The sequence below is a fragment of the Microcaecilia unicolor genome, chromosome 10 (genome assembly GCF_901765095.1).
Source record: "Microcaecilia unicolor chromosome 10, aMicUni1.1, whole genome shotgun sequence".
Taxonomy (NCBI): domain Eukaryota; kingdom Metazoa; phylum Chordata; class Amphibia; order Gymnophiona; family Siphonopidae; genus Microcaecilia; species Microcaecilia unicolor.
In genome coordinates this window covers 101,988,189-102,014,444 of record NC_044040.1, presented here as the reverse complement: position 1 = coordinate 102,014,444, position 26,256 = coordinate 101,988,189, and the positions used below count along the sequence as shown (strand labels likewise).

The following is a 26,256-nucleotide window of genomic DNA, read 5'->3' as shown; positions in this document are numbered from 1 at the left end:
GCGGACTCACGCAGCGACACCTCTTCGACCGAGGGGGAACGCTTCTCCCGGCACTGCCGCTTCCTGGGTGTTGAGTCGTCCCTCGATGTCCCACAGCTGCCAGTCCCGTGCGCCATGGGCGACCGATGACGGTGCTTCTTGGCTTTCTTGCGATGTCCGTCATCGGCGCTCCGTGGAAGAAATGAGGAGGAGGTGGAGCCCCCCCCAGCCTCGAGGTAACGGATCCGATAGGGTTCGGGCCCGATGGCCCTGAGCAGCGGGAGTGGCCGGGGCAGACTGACCACGCGGCCGCTCACCACCGCCGTCACCGGCAGGCCGGCGGGCCAAAGGTACCTGTGCTCCTGGGGTCGATGCCATAGTCAGCGCAGACGCCGTCGACATCGGTACCAGCACCGAAGACCCGGCCGTCGACACCGATGCCGTCGAGGTCGACGTCGAAGGGCCGGCGCAAGTTCCAAAAAGACGGTCCCGCAGAACTTGCCTCGCCACCTGCGTCCACTTCCTTAAGCCGAGAAACAAGGTGCACGTCTTGGAATTATGCTCCGGGCCGAGGCACTGGAGGCACCAAGCGTGAGTATCGGTCTGCGAGATCTGCCGGCCGCACCGACCACACTTCTTGAATCCACTCGGGACCTTCGAGGACATCGATGGAAAAATCGCGTCGGCGAAGTCAAAATCATCGATGGTGGCGGTGAAAAGCACACCTGAAAAAGAATAAAACGACCGCGCGGCCACAAGGCCGCGACGACGCGCCCTCGCGACTAAGAACGAGGAAAACTCTTTTTCGTTTTTTTTTTTTTTTTTTTTTAAAGAAAATAAACGCGAATGCGTGCCGAACAAGAAAAAAACCGCGGGCTAGGCCGCAATCCGGTTTCCGGGGCTAAGAGAGAGACGGGAACACGTCTCTCTCCAGCGCGGAATGGAAAAAAAACTGAGCGGGCACGGTCGCGCATGCGCGGTGGGCGTGCCCTGCGTGCGGGACCGCCCGCGAAGTTTTTCTTACGGTTGGTGGGGGCTGCCGTGGACGTCAACCCAGTCGTGAGAACAAGCAGCCTGCTTGTCCTCGGAGAATCATATATACACATATACATACATATAAACATACATATACATACATACATACACATATATATATCCTGATATGATTAATATGTAGCACCTTCTAAAAGTGTTCACTCCCTTGTACATGTTTTAAATTCTGCTTTCCATACAACTCAAAGCTGCAGACTTGAGACAACATTACCAAAAAAAACAAAATAGGTTTTGATGATACCTAACTATATCCACTTTACAAAGAATGACTTGACAAGTGTCCTAAATATCACAAAATACTGTAAAGCCTTTATCTGTATCTTTCACCTTTCAACAACTTTTGCAGGTTTCTTTCAGAGGTTTCATATTCAGTATTTTAAGACCCTTGCTTCAAATTCATTTTGTACAACAGAAACAACTTCATTCACAGTAGCTGAGCTGATTTAGATACTACTGGTTGATGAATCGATGTGGAATACCTGTATTAACTAATTATGGGACTTGTTAATTCCGACTGCCTTATTTGGGTTTACAATCATAAAGAGTGGTAAGTCTTATGCAATCAAGATTTTTGTTTTTTTTTAATTCTTAATTGCCATTTCAATATCATTCTTTTTTTCACAGTTGACGAGTAGAGTATCCTATATAATAATTCTCACCTCTAACGTTCTGAGGCTGCCTGGAACCGTGGATCTCTCGAAGGTGGTCTGGTAGATGCAGTAGATCATCCCACTGATTGGCTGGGTCTCGCATGACGTCACCAGCCCGACTCACAGCAACAAACCGCGACCCAGGCAGGGGGAGGGGGTGGAGTACTCCTCCCCCTGTCAACCGCCCTCAAAAAAACGCCGTCGACCTCCCTCTCCTCTCCTGAACCGCCGCCGCCCCTTGGAGCCTGAGTTGCTGGCCACCGCCCTCCCTCTCCTCCAAGTTCCAGCCCCGCCCTTGGACCCGCAGCACGCTCTCTCCCTCCCCTGTCCCAACTCGCCGGCGCTGCTGGACATCACCCCGCCCTCAGCCCTCCCCGATGTTCGCAGTTCCTTGCGCTCGCCATCCCACCGCGCCAACAGCAGAACAACAACGTGGATGCAGCACCTCACACGTTTCCTTTGTTTTGAGAGTATGGGAATGACGGCTGCACGGCACAGGGGAAACAGAGATTACCCTAATTGCCTTCCTTCCTTACACTGGACTACATAGGCTTACTTCCACTCCTGTCTACTACAAGAGGGGAGGGAGGACGGTGAACGACAACGTGGATACAGCACCTCACAGGTTTGCTTTGAATTGAGTGTATGGCAATGACGGCTGAACAGCGCAGGGGGAAACAGAGATTACCCTGATTGCCTTCCTGGCTTACAGTGGACTACGTAGGTTTACTTTGAGTGTATTGCAATGATGGCTGCACGGCGCAGGGGAAACAGAGATTACCCTAATTGCCTTCCTTGCTTACAGTGGACTACATAGGCTTACTTCCAATCCTCGGAGGGGACCGAGGGAGGGACGGAGGGGGGGATAACCTTGCTAGCGCCCGTTTCATTTCAGCCAGAAACGGGCCTTTTTTACTAGCTTTGTATAAAATCAGTGAAAAATGCTTACTTTGTCTTCTTGAAATTTTTAAGACAGAATGTGAAAAAAAAAGTGAAAACTTTCTAGGCACTAGAGACTGAATGATTGGGGAGATAATATACAAAGACAGAAAGCAAACAAAGTATTTTTAGAGCATTGAAATAAAAAGCAAAAATACCATTTATTAAGTGTGCGTTAATGCTACAGACTCCTGCTGTGCAAAGTGATTCCCTACAGATCTAGGGATCCTTACCACCAAAATGATTTAAGTTTTTACCTGTCACAACTGGTAGCTGGGATATCATTCTCAAATAAAGGGCCCATGCTAATCTCACTGTTGCCTGCAATCCTGGCAACTTCCACGGCTGAGTCTCCTGAAGTCGGCAGTGGATGGCTGCAATATACTGCCTCTCTGTTAACAGCGGTAACTGATGCATTAAATCTCAAAAAGCAAACAAAAAAATCATTAACATGCAAGGATATTTACAATAACTTGATTTTATCAGCATTGTTAAAATAATTTCATGTCAAAAAGAATTCCTGAAAAAAAATTCCTGTTGTCCTTAACGTAAACAAAGCCAGCGCTTCAAGTATTGCTGATACAGCAAAGCAGTATTTTGAACTACCAAAATGCACTTTGCTGGTGCAATCTTTGTTATTATCAAAGTTAGATTACTGTAATTGTGTATATGCAGGTTGCTCAGTCTATTTTGAAAAAGTTACAAACGATCCAGAATATACTGATCAGCATATACTCAGTTTGAAAATTTGATATAATTACACTGTTTCACTCATTACCAATGCAAGCGAAGGTGAAATTTAAGCTGTGTATGCTTGTATTTAAAGCTCTATATGGGATTGCTCCTTTTGTGATCAACCTTGTTCACCATACCTTAGGACAGTGGCTCCCAAACATGATCCTGGAGGCACCTCAGCCTATCAGGTTTTCAGTATATGCACAACAAATAATCATGAGATTTTCACATACACTGTCTCAACCAACTGGCTGGGGTGCCTCCAGATCAGATTTAGGAACCACTGTCTTAGGAGATAAGCTCATTTTCGTAACCAAATGAAGTTAAGCTTTCCAGGACTAAATAGGATCAAACTGTAAAAATCTGACTTCTTTCTTATGCTACACTGTACACACCTGATATCCAAGTCATTCTGAATCATACATCTCTTATTTTGCTCACAATATAGGATTTTATACTTGTCCACTGCCTCGTCACCTTCCTACACTGCTTCCTTTCACTCAGGTTTACCAGAGTTTTTCTTAACTGGACGTAAGGTAAAATTATGTATCATACCTGATTATTTTCTTTCCCTTAATCATAGCCGATCAATCCATAGACTGGTGGGTTGTGTCCATCTACCAGCAGGAGGAGATAGAGAGCAATATTTTGCCTCCCTATATGTGGTCATGTGCTGCCGGAAACTCCTCAGTATGTCGATATCAAAGCTCCATCCGCAGGACTCAGCACTTAGAGAATTACACCCACAAAGGGACACTCTGCCCAGCTCGCCACCGCCGAAGCGGGGGAGGAGAAATACTCCAGCGCACCACCGCCGGGGCGGTGGGCGGGAAACCACACCCGCCGACACAGGGGGACTGGCTTATCCTGCTACCGCAACCGCGGGAGGAGCTGGCTTACCTTAACACCGCCGAAGTGGAAGGGATACAAAGCTACCCTAAAGCCGCACGAAGCGGGAGGGAGCGCCGGCATAATTTGGTTATCAATCCAGCCACCGCCGAAACGGGGGGAGAGGAAGCAGCAGCGCACTGTAACACAAAATCGTCTCAATTCGAAGAGACTTCAATTGGAAGAACTTGAACACGAAGTCCTCGTGAACAGGAAATGAAGACTGAACTTGAACCCGAAATATAACCAGAACACAAACAATCCAGATATCTGAAAGGGGCTATGGATTGATCGGCTATGATTAAGGGAAAGAAAATTATCAGGTATGATACATAATTTTACCTTCCCTATCATCAAGCCGATCAATCCATAGACTGGTGGGATGTACCTAAGCAGTACTCACCCAGGGCGGAACATGGAAATCCCTGAACGCAACACTGAAGCCCCAAACTGGGCCTCGGCCCGAGCAGCCACATCCAAGCGGTAATGTCCTGAGAAGGTATAAGCCGACGACCAAGTAGCCGCTCTGCAAATCTCTTCCAAAGAGACAGATCTGGACTCCGCCATCGAGGCTGCTTGTGCTCTAGTAGAGTGTGCCTTCAGCTGAATAGGCGGAATCTTCCCCGCCGCCACATAAGCTGACGCGATCGTCTCCTTGACCCAACGTGCCACTGTAGGCTTAGATGCCTGCAGACCCTTACGAGGGCCTGCGAACAGCACGAACAGATGATCCGACTTCCGGAAATCATTGGTCACTTCCAAGTATCTGATGATGACCCGTCTAACATCCAGGTACTTGAGCGCAGGGTACTCCTCTGGGTAATCCTCCCTACGAAAGGAGGGTAGGTAAAGCTGCTGATTCACATGGAATCGAGAAACAATCTTGGGCAGGAAGGAAGGCACTGGGCGAATCGATACTCCTGCCTCAGTGAATCGCAGGAACGGTTCTCTACACGAGAGCGCCTGGAGCTGGGAAACTCTTCTGGCTGATGTGATAGCCACCAGGAAGACTTCTTTCAATGTCAGGTCCTTCAGCGATGCCCTTGGCAAGGGCTCGAAGGGCGGCCTTTGCAAGGTCCGTAGTACCAGATTGAGATTCCACATAGGCACTATCGAGTACAGAGGGGGGCGCAGGTGATTAACTCCTTTGAGAAAGAGTATCACATCCGGCTGAGAAGCCAGGAAAGCCCCCTTCAGACGACCCCTGAAGCAAGCTAGAGCCGCCACCTGGACTTTCAGCGAACTGAGCGACAAGCCTTTCTCCAGCCCCTCTTGCAGGAACGCCAACACTGAAGATAATGGAGCAGTGAAGGGCGATATAGAGCCTGCCTCGCACCACAACGCAAAGGTACGCCAAACCCTGGCGTAAGTGGTGGAAGTAGAGCGCTTCCTCGCTTTCAGCATAGTGGCGATGACCTTGTCTGAGAAGCCCTTCTTCCTCAGCCGCTTCCGCTCAATAGCCAGGCCGTAAGACCAAAGGGGGAGGGATCCTCCATCACCACGGGACCCTGATGTAAGAGGCCCCGCTCCGCTGGCAGCCGCAGAGGGCCGTCCACCGAGAGTCTGACCAAGTCCGCATACCAGGGACGTCTGGGCCAATCCGGACACACCAGGATCACCCGGCCCGGATGTTTTGCCACACGGCCTAGCACCCTGGGCGGGAACACGTAGAGCAGCTCCTGTGCCAGCCACTGCTGGAGAAGAGCATCGACTCCCAGGGATCGAGGATCCCGTCCTCTGCTGAAAAAACGCGGCACTTGGCAATTGGCCGAGGACGCCATCAGATCCAGGCTCGGCCGGCCCCAGCGTTTCGAGATGTCCAAGAACGCCCGAGCCGACAGTTGCCACTCTCCGGGATCCAATGTACAGCGACTGAGAAATTCCGCCTTGACGTTCATGACTCCCGCAATGTGGGCCGCCGACAGTTGTTCCAGATTCGCTTCCGCCCACAGGCATAGCTTCATGGCCTCCTTGGCTAGAGGGGCGATCCTGGTACCTCCCTGGCGATTGACATAGGCACCGCCGTGGCATTGTCTGACGGGACCCTACAGGCCTCAGCACCAGTACCTGGAGAAACTCTAGAAGCGCCAACCGAATGGCTCGGAGCTCCAGGAGGCTGATTGGACCATTTCGTCTCTGCAGGAGACCAGAGCCCCTGCGCTGTCCGTCCCAGGCAGTGGGCTCCCCAGCCCGTCAAGCAGGCGTCCATCGTGACGACAACCCACTCCGGAGTCGTAAGAGGCATTCCTGCGGACAGCTTGCCTGGCGGCCTCAGCCACCAGCTCAGCGCCTTTCGCACCACTGGATCCAAAGGAAGGCGTACGGCGTAATCCTCCGAGACTGGACTCCACCGCCGCAGAAGAGAGTGCTGTAGTGGTCTCATATGAGCCCTGGCCCAGGGCACTACCTCCATCGTGGCTGTCATGGAGCCCAACAGCTGCACATAGTCCCAAGCCCGAAGAGTAGAGGAGGCTAGGAACTGGCCCACCTGGGTCTGAAGCTTGACGCTCCGGTTGTCCAACAGAAACACTCTGCCCACTTGGGTGTCGAATCAAAATCCCAGATACTCCAGGGACTGAATCAGGCGCAGCTGGCTTTTCTCCCAGTTGATGATCCATCCCAGGGAGCTCAGAAGAGCAATGACCCTGTCCGTAGCTCTCCCGCACTCCGCATAGGAAGGGGCTCGGATCAGCCAGTCGTCCAGATAGGGATGGACTTGCACTCCCTCCTTGCGGAGGAAGGCCGCGATGACCACCATTACTTTGGAGAAGGTCCGCGGAGCTGTAGCCAACCCGAACGGGAGGGCTCTGAACTGGAAGTGTCGGCCCAGCACTGCAAAGCGCAGAAAGCGCTGATGAGGCGGCCAGATGGGAATATGTAGGTAAGCTTCCTTGATGTCCAGGGAGGCAAGGAATTCTCCCTTTTTCACCACAGATATTACGGAGCGGAGGGTCTCCATCCGGAAGTGCCGAACTTTCAAGGCCTGATTGACTCCCTTGAGTTCGAGAATAGGCCGAGCAGATCCTTCTTTCTTTGGCACCACAAAGTAAATGGAGTAGCGCCCCTTGCCAGGCGGATCAGGTTGCTCAAAGTCTGCTGCACGGCTGCTGCTTTGACCTGAGACTTGCAAGGAGAGTTTATAAACCCGTCTCTTAGGGGTCGGCAGAACTCTAGCTTGTAGCCGTCTCTGATGACTTCCAGAACCCAAGCGTCTGACGTTAACCTGGTCCACTCGCCCAGAAACGAGGACAACCTTCCTCCTATCTGCACTGGGCCATGGACCAGGTCTCCGTCATTGGGTATGCAACCCTGGGGGCGGGCCGAAGGACGACCCTCCGGGACGGCGGTCCCTACGAAAGGAATGCTGCTTAGGGGAGAAGTTCCGTTTGAAGGAAGCGGAGACAGAGGAGGCCGACTTGCCCGGGCGATACCGACAGGCTTCCTGGAATCGGCCCTTAGAGGAACCAGGACGGGCACTGCCGGTCCGAGTCCTGACCTCCAGCAACCTCTTGCCCTTGGACGTGCCGAGCTCCGTCACGATCTTGTCCAGCTCGTCCCCAAAGAGCAGCTTGCCTTTAAAAGGCAACATGGCTAGGCGAGATTTAGAGGAATGGTCAGCAGACCAGTGCTTAAGCCAGAGCCACCGCCGCGCAGAGACTGTCTGAGCCATGCCCTTGGCCGAGGCTCTCAAAACATCATACAGCAAGTCTGCCAAGTAGGCCAAACCCGACTCCAGGGTCGGCCATTCCGCCCTCCAGGAAGGGTCCGAGGGGGAAGCCCGCTGCAAAACAGTCAGGCACGCCCTAGCCACGTAGGAGCCACAAACCAAGGCTTGCAAACTCAGAGCAGCCGCCTCAAAGGACGACTTTAAGGCCGCCTCCATTCTCCTGTCTTGGGCGTCCTTCAGGGCAGTGCTACCTTCCACCGGCAGCGCCGTTTTCTTAGTCACGGCAGTGATTAAAGAATCTACTGTGGGCCAGACAAAGGCTTCCCGTTCCCCTCAGGAAAGGGGTACAGACGGGACATAGCCCTAGCTACTTTCAGGCTCGCCTCAGGGGCATCCCATTGCGCTGAAATTAAGGTCTGCATGGCCTCATGAACGTGGAAGGTTCTAGGCGGGCGCTTCGTTCCCAGCATAATGGCGGAACCAGTAGAGGCTGAGAGAGAGCCTTCCTCCAGAGAGGCAATCTTCAAAATGCTCATGGCCTGCACAAGCAGGTTGGGCAAATCCTCTGAGCGAAAAAGCCGCGCTGCAGAGGGGTCGTCCGCTCCATCCGAGCGAGGATCAGTCTCTTCCATCGATTCCGCTAAAAATCTCTGGGAGAACTCAGACACGCTGCCGTCATCCACATCAGAGGAGACCGCGTCCCCCGAGGGTGGAAGATCCACCCGAGGGCGCTTAAGCATAGAGGCCTCATCACCCCGATCAGAGAGGTGGGCAGGGGCAGGGTTCTGCATAAGAAAGGCTTGATGCAGCAGCAAAATGAACTCAGGGGAGAAACCCCCCAGTCTGCGCATTTCTGCAGCCTGTGCCATGGCCCTAGAGGCCATCTGCACTCCCAGTAGCGGGGGAAGAGGCGTGTTGCGCGTCCAAAATGGCGTCCGACGCGAAACTCCGAGAAGGAGCCGCACGGGAAAAAGGGTGTTTTAATTTCGCCAACTTCTTACTGTCGCCCGATTCAAGGGCGACCATGCTGTTAACGTCTCCCATCTCGAGGGCGGCCCAAGAAGAAGCCGACCGAGCCGCGTGGCCGGTCACGACCGGGAGGGCGGCCAGAGGGGGATGGGCGTCTAAGGCGGGAAAGGCCGCCGCGCCGGAGGAAAAGCCGGTGAGCTCTCCCAGTTCCAAAAGGGCGACTCTACCTTCGATCCCCCCGCTTCCCCGCTAGGCGCGCGAACGCGTTCCGGGGAGCGTCTTTTCGCGCCCTTGCCATCCGCGGCCAGAGCCACGTGGAGACCGTTCGGGGAACCCCCTGCCCGCTAGTAAAAGGTAAAAATTACCTGCTTCTTGCTCCGAGCAGCAGCGACTTGTTCCAGTGAGCAGCTGCAAATGGACGTCCTTTTTGAAAGAAAAAAAAAAAAAAATTTTTTTTTAAACGGAGCCAGCGGGAGGGGGGAGAAAAGGAGGGACCTGGTACCACCAGGTTTGCACTTGCGCACGAAGAGCCCTTAACCCCAGGTACTCAACAAAACCTAAACAATTAGGCTTGGAGACCTAGCCAGAGCTGCTGCTGTGTGACCACACACCTGCTGAGATAGAGAACATACTGAGGAGTTTCCGGCAGCACATGACCACATATAGGGAGGTAAAAGATTGCTCTCTATCTCCACCTGCTGGTAGATGGACACAACCCACCAGTCTATGGATTGATCGGCTTGATGATAGGGAAGAGAGCAATATGGCTGCCAAAGGCTCTGGCAGAAGACCAAATGGCTAAAAACAAAGAAGGGTGACAAGACTTTGTTCACGTATATTAGTGAATTGAGGAGGGCTAGAAATAAAAGATGCTATGAACAGAGAGTGATTAGGAAAAAAGCAGATGTGCTTAACAAATGCTTCTGTTCTGTCTTCACCAAAGAAAATCCTGGCGTAGGACCTCAATCGGCTGATAACTGTACATATGAAAATGAAAATGCTATTCCACCATTTACGGAAGAAAGCATTTATGAACAACTTGAAAAACTGAAAGTGGACACAGTCATTGGGCCAAATAGGATCCATCCCAGAATTTTGAGGGAGCTCAAAGAGGTTCTGGTGGGGGCTCAAATATTTGTTTAATAAATCCTTGAAGACAGGGAGGTTCTACTTCATTGGAGAAGAGTGGATGTGGGCCCCCCTTCAAAAAAGTGGGGCCAGAGAAGAAGTGGGAAACAATATGGCAGTAAGTCTTACTTCAGTGGTTGGAAAGGTAATGGAGACACTGCTCACGGAAAGGATAGCGAGTTTCCTGGAACACAACAGGTTACAAGAGGCAACAAGGTTTCACTAAAGGAAAACTATGCCAAACGAATATGATCGATTTCTTTGACTGGGTGACCAGTGGACTGGATTGTGGACATGTGCTGGATGTAGCCTACTTGGATTTCAGCAAGGCCTTTGATACAATCCCTCATAGAAGGCTCATTTAAAAAATAAAATAAAATCTCAGTTTACAGGCTTAAAAAACCCACTTCCATCCTACTCCCTCCCCCACAGCCTGTGAGAATCAAAGCCCACCCCAATCACCACCTTCCCTCTAGAGGTCTAGGAAAGACCTCCCCCCCCCCCCCCCCCAGGCCTACCTGTATCCCTAGTGGTCCTAAGTGGGGGCAGAAACGAGCCATTCACAGAGGTCAGCCACAAAAGACAGGAGCAATGGGGCTTTGCTCCTGTTCCCAACAGGACCACCTGTTACACAGGTAGGCCCAGAGGGCATATCTAGACCTCGGGGGGGGGGGGGGGGGCTCATTTCAGGGAAGGGGGAGTGCTTTGTCACAGGCTGGGGGGAAAGGGGTAGGAAGGTGGGGGCTTTTTAAAGTTAAAATACAGTTATACAGGTGCCAGTTGATATTTAGTGCCAGCACCTGCGTAGCTAAGCAAGTAGAAATAGGACAGCTCACAAGCTGTCCTAATCCCACCTGCTCAGCTATGTGGGTGCCGGCACTGAATATCAGCCAGCACCTGCATAGTTGCTAGCTCCTTCCACATACACCCCCTGTATTGCTCCTCACCTGCCAATTTTTTATGGGTGGTCAAAAGTGATATTCAGCAACACTGCCTGATTTAGTACCGCTGAATATAGAAAGGTAGGCAGCCACAGAAAATTTAAGCAAGCAAGAGCCTCTCCTGCCCCCTTAAATCAGTTTGAATATCAGCCGGAGAGTTTTTATATGAGAAATAAACCCCAAATCTACCTTCATACTACACAGCACTGTCACCGATTACACTCTAAAAGTGCTGTTTGTTTTTAGTGTATCTGTTTGGATACCCATTTGGTGTCATTTTAAGTATGGCGCTTCAATTTTCCAGATTCAAGGGCAGAGTAATACTGCAAATGTAATCCTAGATATTGCTAGTCCTACAAGCAACCATTCCTAAAATCAGACATTCCTATATGTACAAACTAACTACACCATCAGGGAGGTCTTATTCCAAGAGTATAAAGGATAAAACAATACCATAAAATAATTTTACAATTAAGATTAGCATTTTTACATTGCCTACCTAAAGCAAGAACAGAAAAAGTACAATAGTAACAGCATACATCAATACCTTGTCTGTCCTCTGTGCCCTGTTCTAAAAAGCTAACATCAAAACAGTATAGAAGTGCCATTAGCAGGGCCAAATTCACAGGATCCAATGATGCATCAGCTTCCACAGTCACTTTCGCAAGAGAGTCAATTAAAAGCAAGGTATCGTCCTTGTTCAAAGGTGATTGGCAGGTCCAAGCAAACAGGCTTTCTGCCAAAGACTGCCGACACTCCTTGATGAGATCTGAAACCTGGAAATGATTTTGGGACACAATTTTAAAAAATTAAAAAAAATTTAAGTTAGAATTTTCTCTAATTTTTTTTTTTATAGTTAACAATGTAACATATATTCCGCTATCACATTAAAAAAAATATTGCTTGATAATAGCCAGGTTATCTATACCTTACTTCATAAAAACCCAGTTGATATTTGTTGTAATCTATGCAATGAAATATTTTAACTCGCATGAGGGTCCTTTTACTAAGGTGCACTAATAGATTTATCATGCACTAAATAAGAAGCCTATTATATTCCTATAGGCCTCTTATTATTTAGCACACTTTAATCATTAGCACACCTCGGTAAAAGGATCTCTAAGTCACAAAATAGTTCATTTGAAATAAACAGTTCAGAAGAGGGTTCAAAACACTACCACCACCCCCCCACCAATATGTCATCATTAGATGCCACTACAGAGTATCAACTGAGTAGCACCACATGGGGTTCCAAACGTATCTAACACCACAAGAAAATCATCTAATACAGCAATCTCGTATCACCGAGGTTAATGTCAGAGAGCTGACACTTTGCAATACTTATTTGGTCTGCTTTTGGCTACAAACACAAATTTTTATTTCCACTATTCAAGTTATCATGTCTTCCTTTTAGTTGAATATAAATAAAATGAAAACATCTACTCAAAATGAAGCAAACTTTCTCACTGTCAAAGGGATATCTTACTTCTTTAGGAACGAGCCCAAACTCCAAGTGAAACAGAGAACCCCTGTCAGGATCTGGGAGCCCTTTTTGATTATGGCCAGTATAGAAGATGAAAATTAAGATGTTAATTGGTCTTAATTTTGTCTTGTGTGTTAAGCTTTATGCCAGGGCTGTAATATTTAAGAACAGAGCTTGGCCACTTCATTTGACCTTTTTCGGTATCTATACGAGTCAATGTGATGAAATTAGACTTTTCTGAAAATTGCTAATCAATATATTCTTGTATAATTATGGTACAGCCAGAGACCCCCCCCACCGGAATGGTGGTGGGCCCAGTCATAGAGCTCAGGCCATTACAGACCTTGGCTGAGTCAGAAATCTGATGGCTGACATAACTGGGAGCTTACTGGAAAAGTATGGCCTAGTTTGTAGCCCGGATTGAGGCCTAAAAGTTAAGTTAATAGATATGGAAACAAAATGGAGGATTTCAGCACAAAATGGAAGCCCGTATCTGTTACAAAGTGGAATTTTCTCTAATGTAAGTTAGAAAAACAAGTTGAGCAATGAGTGAGTCATGCCAGGTGCAGAGAAAATAGGGAACTAGCTGTCCAAGAGAGAAGGGAGACTTTCCTGTGAGCAGGGTCTTGCTTAAGATTTGTGGTCAAGCGAGCTAAAGATAAAACCATGTTAGCAAGATAGAAGCTACTCATTAGCATGAGCCAATCAGTGACAACCATGACATTAGCATAGATCCAATCAGGTATATCTACTGTCATATTATCCATATCCTGAGGGCACCTATAAAAATCAGGGTATTTCCTGGTTTGAGTTAGAGAGAAAAGGGTTGGCACTCTCTCTCCAAGGGAAACCAATGTGTCCAGCAGAATTGACAAATTACCTAATTGCTTTCCCTTGTAAAACCTCTAATTGGTAAAAGAAATTATAAAAGATTAGCAAATAATTAACACCTGTTTGCAGCTTATTATATTCCTATAATTAATTGATTGTACATGCCTGTTGTCAATCACTGATTTGACTTATACCTTAGCAAATAAACTCCTCATTCCAAATGATGATTTGTGGGCTTCACTTAATGATGAAAGGCTGTAAGTATAAATGCTTTTGCTATATCAGGCTATCTTTCGCGGCATTGTATAACTTGTAACCTAAATCCAGTTTGTCATAAGGCTGGTATCTATTCCTTGCCAGTGCTGAGAGGCGGACTAATGCGGGTCCCTTAGACCTAACGGCTCTCTCTGTGGCAATTCCTTTTAGAACCTCATAACTCCTGGATTACCCCAGTACTAGTGTTATTTAGAGATGGAGTCAGATTAAGGTCACTCTAGCCTTCTTGGGGGGGGGGCTCGGGACCCCCCAATTCTAGACATTCTGAAAGTTAGAACATGGAGTTTTTTCTTGACCAAATGACTGAACGCGAGTCTGTTGCTGATAATTTTGCACTGCACAAACTGTGCTCCTGAGGTCTTTTTCTTCACTAATTTAAATATTTTTGACTCCAGCATTGAACCATTAAGTATGATTTGTTCTATTGGATTTCTGTGAATGATTTCAATTACCCCAATATTGACTGGCCTAATCCCAGGGCCGCCAAGAGGGGGCGGTAGGGGGACAAAATTCCCCGGGCCTACAGGGGGGACCCAGCGCCGCAGTCCCCGGTCTCAATCGCCCGCCAGCCCCCGAGCCGGACCCCCTGCATTCAAATCACAGCGCCTCACCTCCGTGTGAAAGCGCATCAGCAGCAGATCACCTCTCTTCGGGCCTTCCCTCCCTGAGTCCCGCCCTCGATTGGGGGCCTGGTGCGGTGGCACACAGAGGGGGGCCTGTCGACGGGACCAGGGTAGGCAGGGCCAACCTTGTCCCGGGCCCAGCCCAGTCTCTCGGCAGCCCTGCCCATCCCCCACAAAACTTTTTTAAAAAGATATAGGCAAATTAGAAAAGGTAGAGAGAAGGATTTTCCTAATATATCACCTTAGGTGGTGTAAGGCCTGAACCATTTGTGGTTAGTGAGAGTAGAGAGAGAGAACAAGGAAGATTTCATGGTGTATGCATCTCTATCACGAGAAAGCCTGATTTGCCCACACACCTGTGAACTGTCATTCCTTGGGCTAAGTGCAGCCCAACGCCAAGTTCTTGGCAGATCTGAGCAGGGACCTCAGACTAAATACTGATTAGAAGAAGCTTGTAGAGGAATTCTGCTACAGCTGATTCATCAGCCAATCTAAACTTTGAAACTACAGGAGTTTCAAAATGGCCGCTGCATTCATCAGACGCACCCACCGTTTCTCTGAAGTTCCTATTCTTTCTTAGCGATGCCAAAAAGAAGGGGCCGGCCCTCCTCCACTGCTCCTCAGTGGCAAAACCTATCCTCCAACCAACCAACTTTACAAACTTTTCTTCGGAGGGACCAGATTCCAGAGGCGTAGGAGAGCAGCCCGCTGGTCCGCTCCGGGGTGAATGGAGACCCCGGAGCGTTCCCTGGGCTAGAGCTACAGACCGTGAGGTTGAGAGAAACAGGAATTTTCCTTTTATGCTCAGGGTTAGTTTGGTTTTTGCCTGTGAAGGACAAGTTTGCTCAGGTACATGGGGTCATTAGCCTACTTATTATAGTTGTGTAGTTACAAATATATTTATATTTTCATATATCTACTGGTGTAATTGTTAGTATTTTGTGCACAGTACATAATTTTGTATATTTCTTTGCCATATTGCTATTTTTAAATCTATAATATATATTTTCATTTTGCATAATTCCTTCATTGGTGGACAGCCTAACAAGACTCTAAGGCTAATTTTAGCACTGGTCATACTTCCAGACATACTACTACTTACTACTTATTTCTATAGCGCTACTAGACGTACGCAGCGCTGTACACTTGAACACGAAGAGACAGTCCCTGCTCGACAGAGCTTACAATCTAATTAGGACAAACAGGACAAACAAGAGATAAGGGAATATTAAACTGAGGATGATAAAATAAGGGTTCTGAACAAGTGAATAAGGGTTAGGAGTTACTACTTAACAGTAGTTAGGAGTTAAGAGTTAAAAGCCGCATCAAAAAGGTGAGCTTTTAGCTTAGATTTGAAGACGGCCAAAGATGGAGCTTGACGAACCGGCTCAAGAAGTCTATTCCAGGCATATGGTGCAGCAAGATAAAAGGAACAGAGTCTGGAGTTAGCAGTGAAGGAGAACGGTACAGATAAGAGAGATTTACCCAGTGAACGGAGTTCCTGGGGAGGAGTGTAGGCAGAGATGAGAGTGTAGAGGTACTGAGGAGCTGCAGAGTGAATGCACTTATAGATCAATAAGAGGAGTTTGAACTATATGCGGAAACGGATAGGAAGCCAGTGAAGTGACTTGAGGAGAGGGCTAATATGAGCATAACCATACTGGCAGAATATTAGTCGTGCAGCAGAATTTTGAACAGATTGAAGAGAAGAGAGATGGCTAAGTGGGAGACCTATGAGAAGCAAGTTGCAATAGTCTAACCGAGAGGTGATAAGAGTGTGGATGAGGGTTCTGGTATTAGTGCTCAAAAAGGAAAGGGCGAATTCTGGTGATATTATAGAGAAAGAAACGACAGGTTTTAGCACTCTGCTGAATATGTGCAGAGAAGGAGAGGGAGGAGTCGAAGATGACCCCAAGGTTACAAGCTGATGAGACAGGAAGGATGAGACTGTTATCCACAGAAATAGAGAATGGGGGAAGAGGAGAAGTTGGTGTAGGGGGAAAGATAAGAAGCTCAATCTTGGTCATGTTTAGTTTCAGATGGTGCTGAGACATCCAGGCAGCAATGTCAGACAGGCAGGCTGATACTTTGGCCTGTATTTCGGCTGAGATTTCTGGTGTGGAGAGGTAGATCTGGGAGTCATCAGCATAAAGATGATACTGAAAACCATGGGATGAGATCTGAGTACCAAGGGAAGAAGTATAGATGGAGAAAAGAAGAGGTCCCAGGACAGATCCCTGAGGTACACCAACTAACAGTGGGATAGAAGTAGAGGAGGATCCACTAGAGTATACACTAAAGGTACGCTGGGAGAGATAAAAAGAAAACCAGGAAAGAACAGAGCCCTGAAATCCAAGTGAGGACAGCGTATCAAGGAGTAGGCGGTAATCAATAGTCTCAAAAGCAGCAGATAGATCGAGAAGGATGAGGATAGAATAGAGGCCTTTGGATCTGGCCAGGAACAGATCACTGGAGACCTTAGTAAGCGCTGTTTCAGTTGAATGAAGGGGGCGACAGCCAGATTGAAGTGGATCAAGAATAGCTTGAGATGAAAGAAAGTCAAGGCAACGGCGGTGAACAGCATGTTCAAGTATCTTGGATAGGAAAGGGAGGAGGGAGATGGGGCAATAGTTGGAAGGACAGGTAGGGTCCAATGAAGGTTTTTTAAGGAGTGGTGTGACTATGACATGTTTGAAGGCATCAGGAACAGTCGCAGTGGAAAGTGAAAGATTGAGGATATGACAAATAAAAGGGATGACAGTAGGAGAGATAGAGTTAAGTAAATGGGTAGGAATAGGATCAGAGGAACAGGTAGTTAGTTTTGAGGAGGAAAGAAGATGTGTAGTTTCCTCTTCAGTGATTTCAGAAAAGGAAGAAAAGGAGGCAGGGGTTGGAGGGTTGAGAGAATGGACTAAGGGAAGGAGAGTTGGAGGTGACCTGGTTGAGAATTCAAGTTTGATCTTGTGAACCTTATCATGAAAGTACTCAGCCAGAGTCGGGGGAGAAAGTGAAGGGGGAGTTGGAGGTAAAGGCACTTTGAGGAGAGAGTTCAGTGTGGCAAAGAGACGTCGAGGGTTTGAGCCAAGAGAATTTGTCAACTGGATGTAATAGTCCTGTTTGGCAAGTAAAAGAGCAGACTGGAAGGAGGTCAGCAAGAATTTGAAATGTATGAAGTCAGTATGGGCACGGGATTTCAGCCAAAGGCGTTCGGCAGAGCAGGCACAGGAACATAGGTAGCGGATTCTAGAGGTCAGCCAAGGCTGGGGTTTGGTACGTTTTACAGAACAGGGAATGGGAGGAGCGAGAGTATCCAGAGCAGAGGACAGACTGGGTGTCTAGATGGCAGATGACGTTTAATGTGAGCAAGTGCAAAGTGATTCATGTGGGAAAGAGGAACCCAAACTACAACTACGTCATGCAAGATTCCACGTTAGGAATCACTGACCAAGAAAGGGAACTAGGTGTCATTATTGATGTTACGTTGAAACCTTCTGCTCAATGTTGGGTATTATTAGGAAAGGGATAGTAAACAAGGGAAAATTAGGTTCTTACCATGATAATTTTCTTTCCTTTAGTCATGGTAAAATTATGTATCATACCTGATAATTTTCTTTCCATTAATCATAGCTGATCAATCCATAGACTGGTGGGTTGTGTCCATCTACCAGCAGGTGGAGATAGAGAGCAATCCTTTTGCCTCCCTATATGTGGTCATGTGCTGCCGGAAACTCCTCAGTATGTCGATATCCAAGCTCCATCCGCAGGACTCAGCACTTAGAGAATTACACCCACAAAGGGACACTCTGCCCAGCTCACCACCGCCGAAACAGGGGAGGGGAATTAACCCAGCTCATCCCCACACAAGCGGGGGAGGGGAATCCGTCCAGCTCATCCCCGCGGAACGGGGGAGGGACACCACCCCGCCGATGCGGGGGGATCTGGCTTATCCTGCAACCGCAACCGCGGGAGGAGCTGACTGACCCTAACACCGCCGAAGCGGGAGGGAGCGCCAGCAGAATTTGTCTCAATCCAGCCCCGTAAAACGGAGGGGAGAGGAATGCAGCAGCTCACTGTAACACAAACTCGTCTCAACTCCTGAAGAATCCAATTGAAAAAACTTGAACACGAAGTCCTCCTGAACAGGAACTGAAGACTAAACTTGAACCTGAAATGCAACCAGAATATAAACAGTACAGATATCTGGGAGGGGCTATGGATTGATCAGCTATGATTAATGGAAAGAAAATTATCAGGTATGATACATAATTTTACCTTCCATATCATCATGCTGATCAATTCATAGACTGGTGGGATGTACCGAAGCAGTACTCACCCAGGGCGGGACATTGAAATCCCTGACCGCAACACTGAAGCTCCAAACCGGGCCTCCGCCCGAGCGGACACAGTCAAACGGTAATGCCTGGAGAAGGTATGGGCCGATGCCCAAGTTGCCGCCTTGCATATCTCTTCCAAGGAGACGGACCCGGCCTCTGCCATCGAGGCCGCCTGAGCTCTAGTGGAGTGAGCCTTCAGCTGAATAGGCAGCACCTTCCCCGCGGCCACATAAGCCGCTGCAATGGCTTCCTTGACCCATCTTTCCACTGTAGGCTTAGCAGCCTGCAGACCCTTACGAGGACCTGCAAACACGACAAACAGATGATCCGATTCCCGGAAATCATTGGTCACTTCCAAGTATCTGATGATGACTCGTCTCACATCCAGAAATTTGAGAGCAGAGTATTCCTCTGGGTAGTCCTCCCTACGAAAGGAAGGGAGACAGAGCTGCTGATTCACATGGAAGCGAGAAACAACCTTGGGCAGGAAGGAAGGCACTGTGCGAATAGTCACTCCTGCCTCAGTGAACTGCAGAAAAGGCTCTCGACATGAGAGTGCCTGGAGCTCGGAAACTCATCTGGCTGAAGTGATAGCCACCAAAAAGACTGCTTTCAACGTCAGGTCTTTCAGAGATGCCCTCGACAAGGGTTCAAAAGGCGGCTTCTGCAAGGCTCTTAGTACCAGGTTGAGATTCCACGCAGGCACCACTGAGTGCAGAGGAGGGCGCAGGTGATTAACTCCCTTGAGAAAACGCACCACATCTGGCTGCGAAGCCAGGGAAGCACCCTTCAGGCAGCCCCTGAAGCAAGCCAGAGCTGCTACCTGGACTTTAAGGGAACTGAGCGACAGGCCTTTCTCCAGACCTTCTTGCAGGAACGCCAGCACTGAAGAAATTGGAGCAGTGAAGGAAGAAAGTGAGCCAGCTTCACACCACACTGCAAAGGTACGCCAAACCCTGGCGTAAGCAGTAGAAGTAGAGCACTTCCTCGCTCTCAGCATAGTGGCGATGACCTTGTCTGAGAAGCCCTTCTTCCTCAGACGCTGCCACGGGACCCTGATGCAACAGGCCCTGCTCCACTGGCAGCCGCAGAGGGTCGTCCACTGAGAGCCTGATCAAGTCCGCATACCAGGGACGTCTGGGCCAGTCCGGACCCACCAGGATTATTCGGCCCGGATGCTTTGCCACCCGGTCTAGTACCCTGCCCAACAAGGGCCAGGGCGGGAACACATAGAGAAGCTCCTGTGTCGGCCACTGTTGGAGAAGAGCATCTACTCCCAGAGATCGAGGGTCCCATCCTCTGCTGAAAAAGCGCGGCACTTGGCAATTGGCCGATGACGCCATCAGATCTAGGCTTGCCCGGCCCCAGCGCTTCGTGATGTCCAAGCGCCTGAGCCGATAACTGCCACTCTCCGGGATCCAAGGTATGGCGACTGAGAAAGTCCGCCTTGACATTCATGACTCCGGCAATATGGGCCGCTGACAGCTGTTCCAGGTTCGCTTCCGCCCACTGGCATAGATTCATGGCTTCCTTGGCTAGAGGGGCGCTCTTGGTACCTCCCTGGCGGTTGACATAGGCCACACCCGTGGCATTGTCCGACAGGACCCGTACTGGCTTCAACGCCAGTACCGGGAGGAACTCCAAAAGCGCCAACCGAATGGCTCTGAGTTCCAGGAGGTTGATAGACCACTTTGCCTCTGCAGGAGACCAGAGCCCCTGCGCTGTCCTTCCCATGCAGTGGGCTCCCCAGCCCGTCAAAGAGGCGTCCGTCGTGACGACAATCCACTCCGGGGTCACAAGAGGCATCCCTGCAGACAACTTGTCTGTCTTCAGCCACCAGCTCAGCGCCTTGCGCACTGCTGGGTCCAAGGGAAGGCGCACAGCATAATCCTCCGACACCGGAGTCCAGCGCTGCAGCAGAGAGTGTTGCAGTGGTCTCATATGAGCCCTGGCCCAGGGCACTACTTCCATCGTGGCCGTCATAGAGCCCAACAGCTGCACATAGTCCCAAGCCCGAAGCGGAGAGGCTACTAGGAACTGGTCCACCTGAGCCTGAAGTTTGACAATCCGATTGTCCGGCAGGAACACTCTGCCCACTTGGGTGTCGAATCGAACTCCCAGATACTACAGGGACTGAGTCAGGCGCAGCTGGCTTTTCTCCCAGTTGATGATCCACCCCAGGGAGCTCAAAAGAGCAATCACCCGGTCCACAGCTTTGCCGCACTCTGCATAAGAGGGGGCTCGGATCAACCAGTCGTCCAGATAAGGATGGACTTGTACTCCTTCCTTTCGCAGGAAGGCCGCGATGACCACCATTACTTTGGAGAAGGTCCGCGGAGCAGTAGCCAACCCGAACGGGAGGGCTCTGAACTGGAAGTGTCGGCCCAGGACTGCAAAACGCAGAAAGCGTTGATGAGGAGGCCAGATGGGAATATGCAAGTACGCTTCCTTGATGTCCAAGGATGCCAGGAACTCCCCTGCCTTCACTGCCGCTATAACAGAGCGGAGAGTCTCCATGCGAAAGTGCCGAACTTTCAAGGCCCGATTGACCCCTTTGAGGTCGAGGATAGGCCGTACAGAACCTCCTTTCTTTGGTACCACAAAGTAAATGGAGTAACGTCCCTTGCCAAGCTGATTTTCTGGCACCGGAACGACCGCACCCAGGCGGATCAGATTGTCCAAGGTCTGCTGCACTGCCACAGCTTTGACCGGAGACTTGCAGGGAGAGAGTACAAACCCGTCTCTTAAGGGTCGGCAGAACTCTAGCTTGTAGCCGTCTCTGATGACTTCCAGCACCCAAGCGTCTGAAGTTACCCTGGTCCACTCGCCCAAAAACGAGGACAGGCGTCCTCCAATCTGCACTGGGCCATGGACCAGGACCCCGTCATTGGGTACGATACCCTGGGGGAGGACCGGAGGGCGCACCCCCGGGACGGCGGTCTCTGCGAAAGGAATGCTGCTTGGGGGAGAAGTTCCTCTTGAAGGAAGAGGGGGCAGAGGAGCCCGACTTGCCCGGGCGGTACCGACGGGCTTCCTGAAACCGTCCTCTGGAGTTACCGGGGCGAGCACTGGCCCGAGCCCTGACCTCTGGTAACCTCTTGCCCTTAGACGTGCCGAGATCAGTCACAATTTTGTCCAGCTCGACCCCAAAAAGCAGCTTGCCTTTAAAAGGCAACTTAGCCAGGCAGGACTTAGAGGCGTGGTCAGCAGACCAATGTTTCAGCCAAAGCCACCGCCGCGCAGAGACTGTCTGAGCCATACCTTTAGCCGAGGCTCTCAAGACATCATACAGTAAGTCTGCCAAATAAGCCAAGCCCGACTGCAGGGCCGGCCAATCAGTCCTCAAGGAAGGATCCGAGGGGGAAGCCCGCTGCACAATAGTCAGGCACGCCCTGGCCACATAGGAGCCGCAAACTGAGGCCTGCAAACTTAAGGCAGCCGCCTCGAAGGACGACCTTAAGGCCGCCTCCAATCTTCTGTCTTGGGCGTCCTTTAGGGCCGTGCCACCTTCCACCGGCAACGCCGTTTTCTTAGTCACCGCAGTGATTAAAGAATCCACGGTAGGCCAAAGAAAGGCTTCCCGTTCACTTTCAGGCAAAGGATAGAGGCGGGACATAGCCCTAGCCACTTTGAGACTCGCTTCTGGGACATCCCATTGAGCCGAAATTAAGGTGTGCATGGCATCATGCACGTGGAAGGTTCTAGGCGGGCGCTTCGTCCCCAGCATAATGGCGGAGCCAACAGGGGCTGAGGGAGAGACGTCCTCTGGAGAGGAAATCTTCAAAATGCTCATGGCCTGCAGTAACAGGTTGGGCAAATCCTCTGAGCGAAAGATCCTCGCTGCAGAGGGGTCATCCGCTCCATCCGAGCGGGAATCCGTCTCCTCCAAGGAATCCGCAAAGGACCATTGGGAGAACTCAGATACGCTGCCCTCATCTACATCAGAGGAAACAGCGTCCTCTAAGGCCTGGGAATCCACCCGAGGGCGTTTACTTCCGGGGGCCTCAACTCCTTTATCGGACAAGGGAGAAGGGGCAGCGTTCTGCTTAAGGAAGGCCTGATGCAGCAGCAAAATGAACTCGGGGGAGAAACCCCCCAGACTGTGCACTTCAGCCGCCTGGGCCACAGCCTTAGACGCACCCTCAACCGGTGCTCGCAAGAGCGGGGGGAGAAACATGCTGCGCATCCAAGATGGCGTCCGGCGCAACACTCCGCGAAGGAGCCGCGCGGGAAGAACGGCGCTTAACTTTAGCCGCTTTTTTGCCGTCGCCCAAATCAAGGGCGGCCATGGCATTAACGTCTCCCAGCTCAAGGGCGGCCCAAGAAGAAGCCGTCCGAGCAGCGTGGCCGGCCAAGATGGCGGAGGCGAGCAGCGGGTGATGGGCGTTTATGGCGGGAAAAACCGCCGCACCGGAGGAAGACCCGGGACACTGACCGGCCTCCGAACTGACACCCAACAAGGGCGAGTCAGACTTCAAGACCCCCGCATCCCCGCTAGAAGCGCACTCGCGGTCCGGGGAGCGATTCTTCGCGCCCTCGCCCTCCGACGCCATAGGCCACGTGGAGATCGATCGGGGAACCCCCTGCCCGCTATAAAAAAGGTAAAAATTACCTGCTTCTCGCTCCGAGCTGTAACGACCTGGTGTCCTAGTGAGTAGCTGCAATAAACGTTTAAATAAACGTCGAAATAAACGCCCTTAAGGACGTTCAAAAATTTTTTTTTTTTTTTTTAACGGAGCCAGCGGGAGGGGGGAGAAAAGGAGGGACCTGGCGCCACCAGGTTTGCACTTGCTCAAGAAGAGCCCTCCACCCCAGGTACTCAACAAAACCTAAAAATTAGGCTTGGAGACCTAGCCAGAGCTGCTGCTGTGTGTGACCACCACCTGCTGAGATAGAGAACATACTGAGGAGTTTCCGGCAGCACATGACCACATATAGGGAGGCAAAAGGATTGCTCTCTATCTCCACCTGCTGGTAGATGGACACAACCCACCAGTCTATGGATTGATCAGCATGATGATATGGAAGAAGCCATTACGTATGGGTTGTGTCCATCAACCAGCAGGGGGAGATAGAGAGCACTCAACTTTTCACAGTGCCTCATGGCCAGCTAGCTCCACTGCCTCTTCAGTATTTGAAGCAGCCAAAGCAGTATGGCAAACCGCAATGGGAATAACATGAACTTTCCTCACAGCGAACGATGGCCCCTTAATAAGGGCATAAACTCAACAAAAAAAGGGAATGAACTCATCCTCCACTTTGTATAAACGGAGGGAATACTTGCATCCTCCTGGAGGGAATAAACTCATCCTCCCAAAACATGAACTGGAGGGAATGAACTCATCCTCCTATCACTGTAACAAGAATCCTGAAGACTGTTTTCCGACTCCCCAAGGAAGGAATATAACTTCAGGAAACAAGATCACCACCTAAAATCAGAATCACTGCAATACAGACAATCATACAGGGAGGGCTCATGGCTTCATCTGCTATGACTAAAGGAAAAAAAATTATCATGGTAAGAACCTAATTTTCCCTTCCTTGTCATCAAGCAGATGAAGCCATTACGTATGGGATGTAACAAAGCAATCCCTAAATAGGGTGGGAACAAGCCACACCACGCGCTAGCACCTGTGCTCCAAAACGCGCATCCCTCCTGGCAGCCACATCAGCCTGTAATGTCAGGCAAAAGAGAGCTTAGAAGCCTATGTTGCAGCACTGCAAATCTCATGAAGAGATAGTGCTCCAGTTTCCGCCCAGGAAGAGGAAATCGCTCTTGTGGAATGTGCCTTAAAGGCTTCAGGCGGAGCCCGGCCAGACAGCAGATATGCTGAAAAGATACCTTCTTTGAGCCAACTGGCAATAGTGGCTTTAGACGGTGAAGACCCTCTGCGAGGACCTGCAAACAGCACAAAAAGATGATCAGAGGTCCTGAAAGAATTTGTAATTCGCAGATACTGCAACAGAGTCCTGGGCACATCCAAAAGATGCAACTGCCCAAATGAATTTGGAAACTCCTCCTCAACAAAGGAGGGAAGAAAAACAGGCTGGTTTAGGTGAAACGCTGAAAAAACCTTAGGCATGAAGGCACGGTCCGAACCGTGACCCCTGACTCTGAGAATTGTAGAAAAGGGTCTATACAGGACAGCGCCTGGAGCTCTGACACCCGTCTCGCCGAGGTAATGGCCACTAAAAAGACAGCCTTCAGTGTCAAATCTTTCTCTGAAGCACGCCGAAGCGGTTCAAAGGGAGCCCCCTGAAGGGCCTTCAATACTAACCCCAGGTTCCAAGCTGGACAAGGTGCCCGAACGGGAGGATGGAGCCGAAGCACCCCTCTAAGAAACCGTGCCACATTTGGATGAGCAGCTAAGGACACGCCTTCAACCTTGCCATGCAGGGAGGCCAATGCTGCCACTTGCACCCACAGGGAATTATAGGCCAAGACTTTGTGTATACCATCCTGCAAAAAGTCCAGATATCGGCGAGATAGGAGCCCGCAACCGAGAAAGAGCTCTTGAAACACACCAGACTTCAAACTGGCGCCAAATCCTGGCATAAGCCACGGAAGTGGAGAGCTTACAGGCCTGCAGGAGAGTGGAAATTACCTTATTTGAGTAGCCTTTATCTCTCAATTGCGCCCTCTCAATCGCCATGCCATAAGAACAAAGCGGCAGGCGTCCTCCACTCCGACTCGTCGGGCGTCCACAGACCCTGGGCATGCTTCCCATGGCAATGTGCGCCCCAGCCCTTCAGGCTGGCATCTGTCACCACTAGGCACCAATCGGGGAGCGCCAGCGGCATTCCCCGCCGCAACATGCTGTCCGAGAGCCACCACTCCATACTGAGGCGGGCCGCAGGGAGCCAAGAAGGTCTGCACTGATAATCCTGAGATACTGGAGACCATCGTTGAAGTAAAGAATACTGTAGAGGTCTCAGGTGCGCTCTCGCCCATGGCACCACTTCCAAGGTGGCCGTCATCGATCCCAACAGCTGGACAATGTCCCAAGCTCGCGGGCGGGGCATCCTCAGGAGCACACGGACCTGATTCTGAAGCTTGCACCGCCTTTGTTCGGGAAGAAACACATAACCCGAGGCTGTGTCGAACCTGGCCCCCAAATATTCTAGAGACTGCGAGGGGGTCAGGTAACTTTTGGCCATATTGACGACCCAGCCCAGAGATTGAAGGACTGAAACCACTCTGGCTGTAGCTAGATGACTCTCTTTTTCTGAGTCTGCTCTGATGAGCCAGTCGTCTAGGTACGGGTGAACCCGGATACCCTCTCGCCTGAGAAAGGCAGCTACTACCACCATTACCTTGGAGAAGGTTCGGGGAGCTGTGGCAAGGCCAAAAGGCAAGGCCCGAAACTGGAAATGTTTTCCCAACACCGCAAACCGCAGAAACTTCTGGTGCGGGGGCCAAATTGGTATGTGCAAGTAAACTTCTTTCAGGTCCAGAGATGTGAGAAACTCTCCTGGCTGTACCGCCGCAATGATGGAGCGCAGGGTTTCCATGTGAAAATGCCGCACTCTTAAGGACTTGTTTAGCTCTTTTTAGTCCAGGATCGGGCGAAAAGACCCGCATTTTCATGGCACCACAAAGTAAATGGAGTAGCGGCCTAGACCTTGTTCGGCGGGAGGCACGGGGGTCACAGCCCCTATCTGGCACAAACGCCCAAGAAGTTCTGCCAGACCCCTCAGAATCCTCATAGCCCGACCACGGGGGGGAAAAGGGGGGGTGCCACACTCAGAAGGGGAATTAG

The 26,256-nt window shown here is 50.3% G+C and overlaps 1 protein-coding gene across 1 annotated transcript in view; it reads right to left on the bottom strand.

Moving 5' to 3' along the window:
• Positions 1-26,256, bottom strand: part of NUP205 (nucleoporin 205) — a 1,281,456-nt gene that overhangs the window by 1,215,040 nt on the left and 40,160 nt on the right. Inside the window, exons 3-4 of the mRNA XM_030216143.1 lie at positions 11,497-11,725; positions 2,879-3,043 (exon numbers count right to left, since the gene is read on the bottom strand). Coding sequence (XP_030072003.1) covers positions 2,879-3,043; positions 11,497-11,725 — 394 coding nt within the window. The remainder of the gene's footprint in view (positions 1-2,878; positions 3,044-11,496; positions 11,726-26,256) is intronic.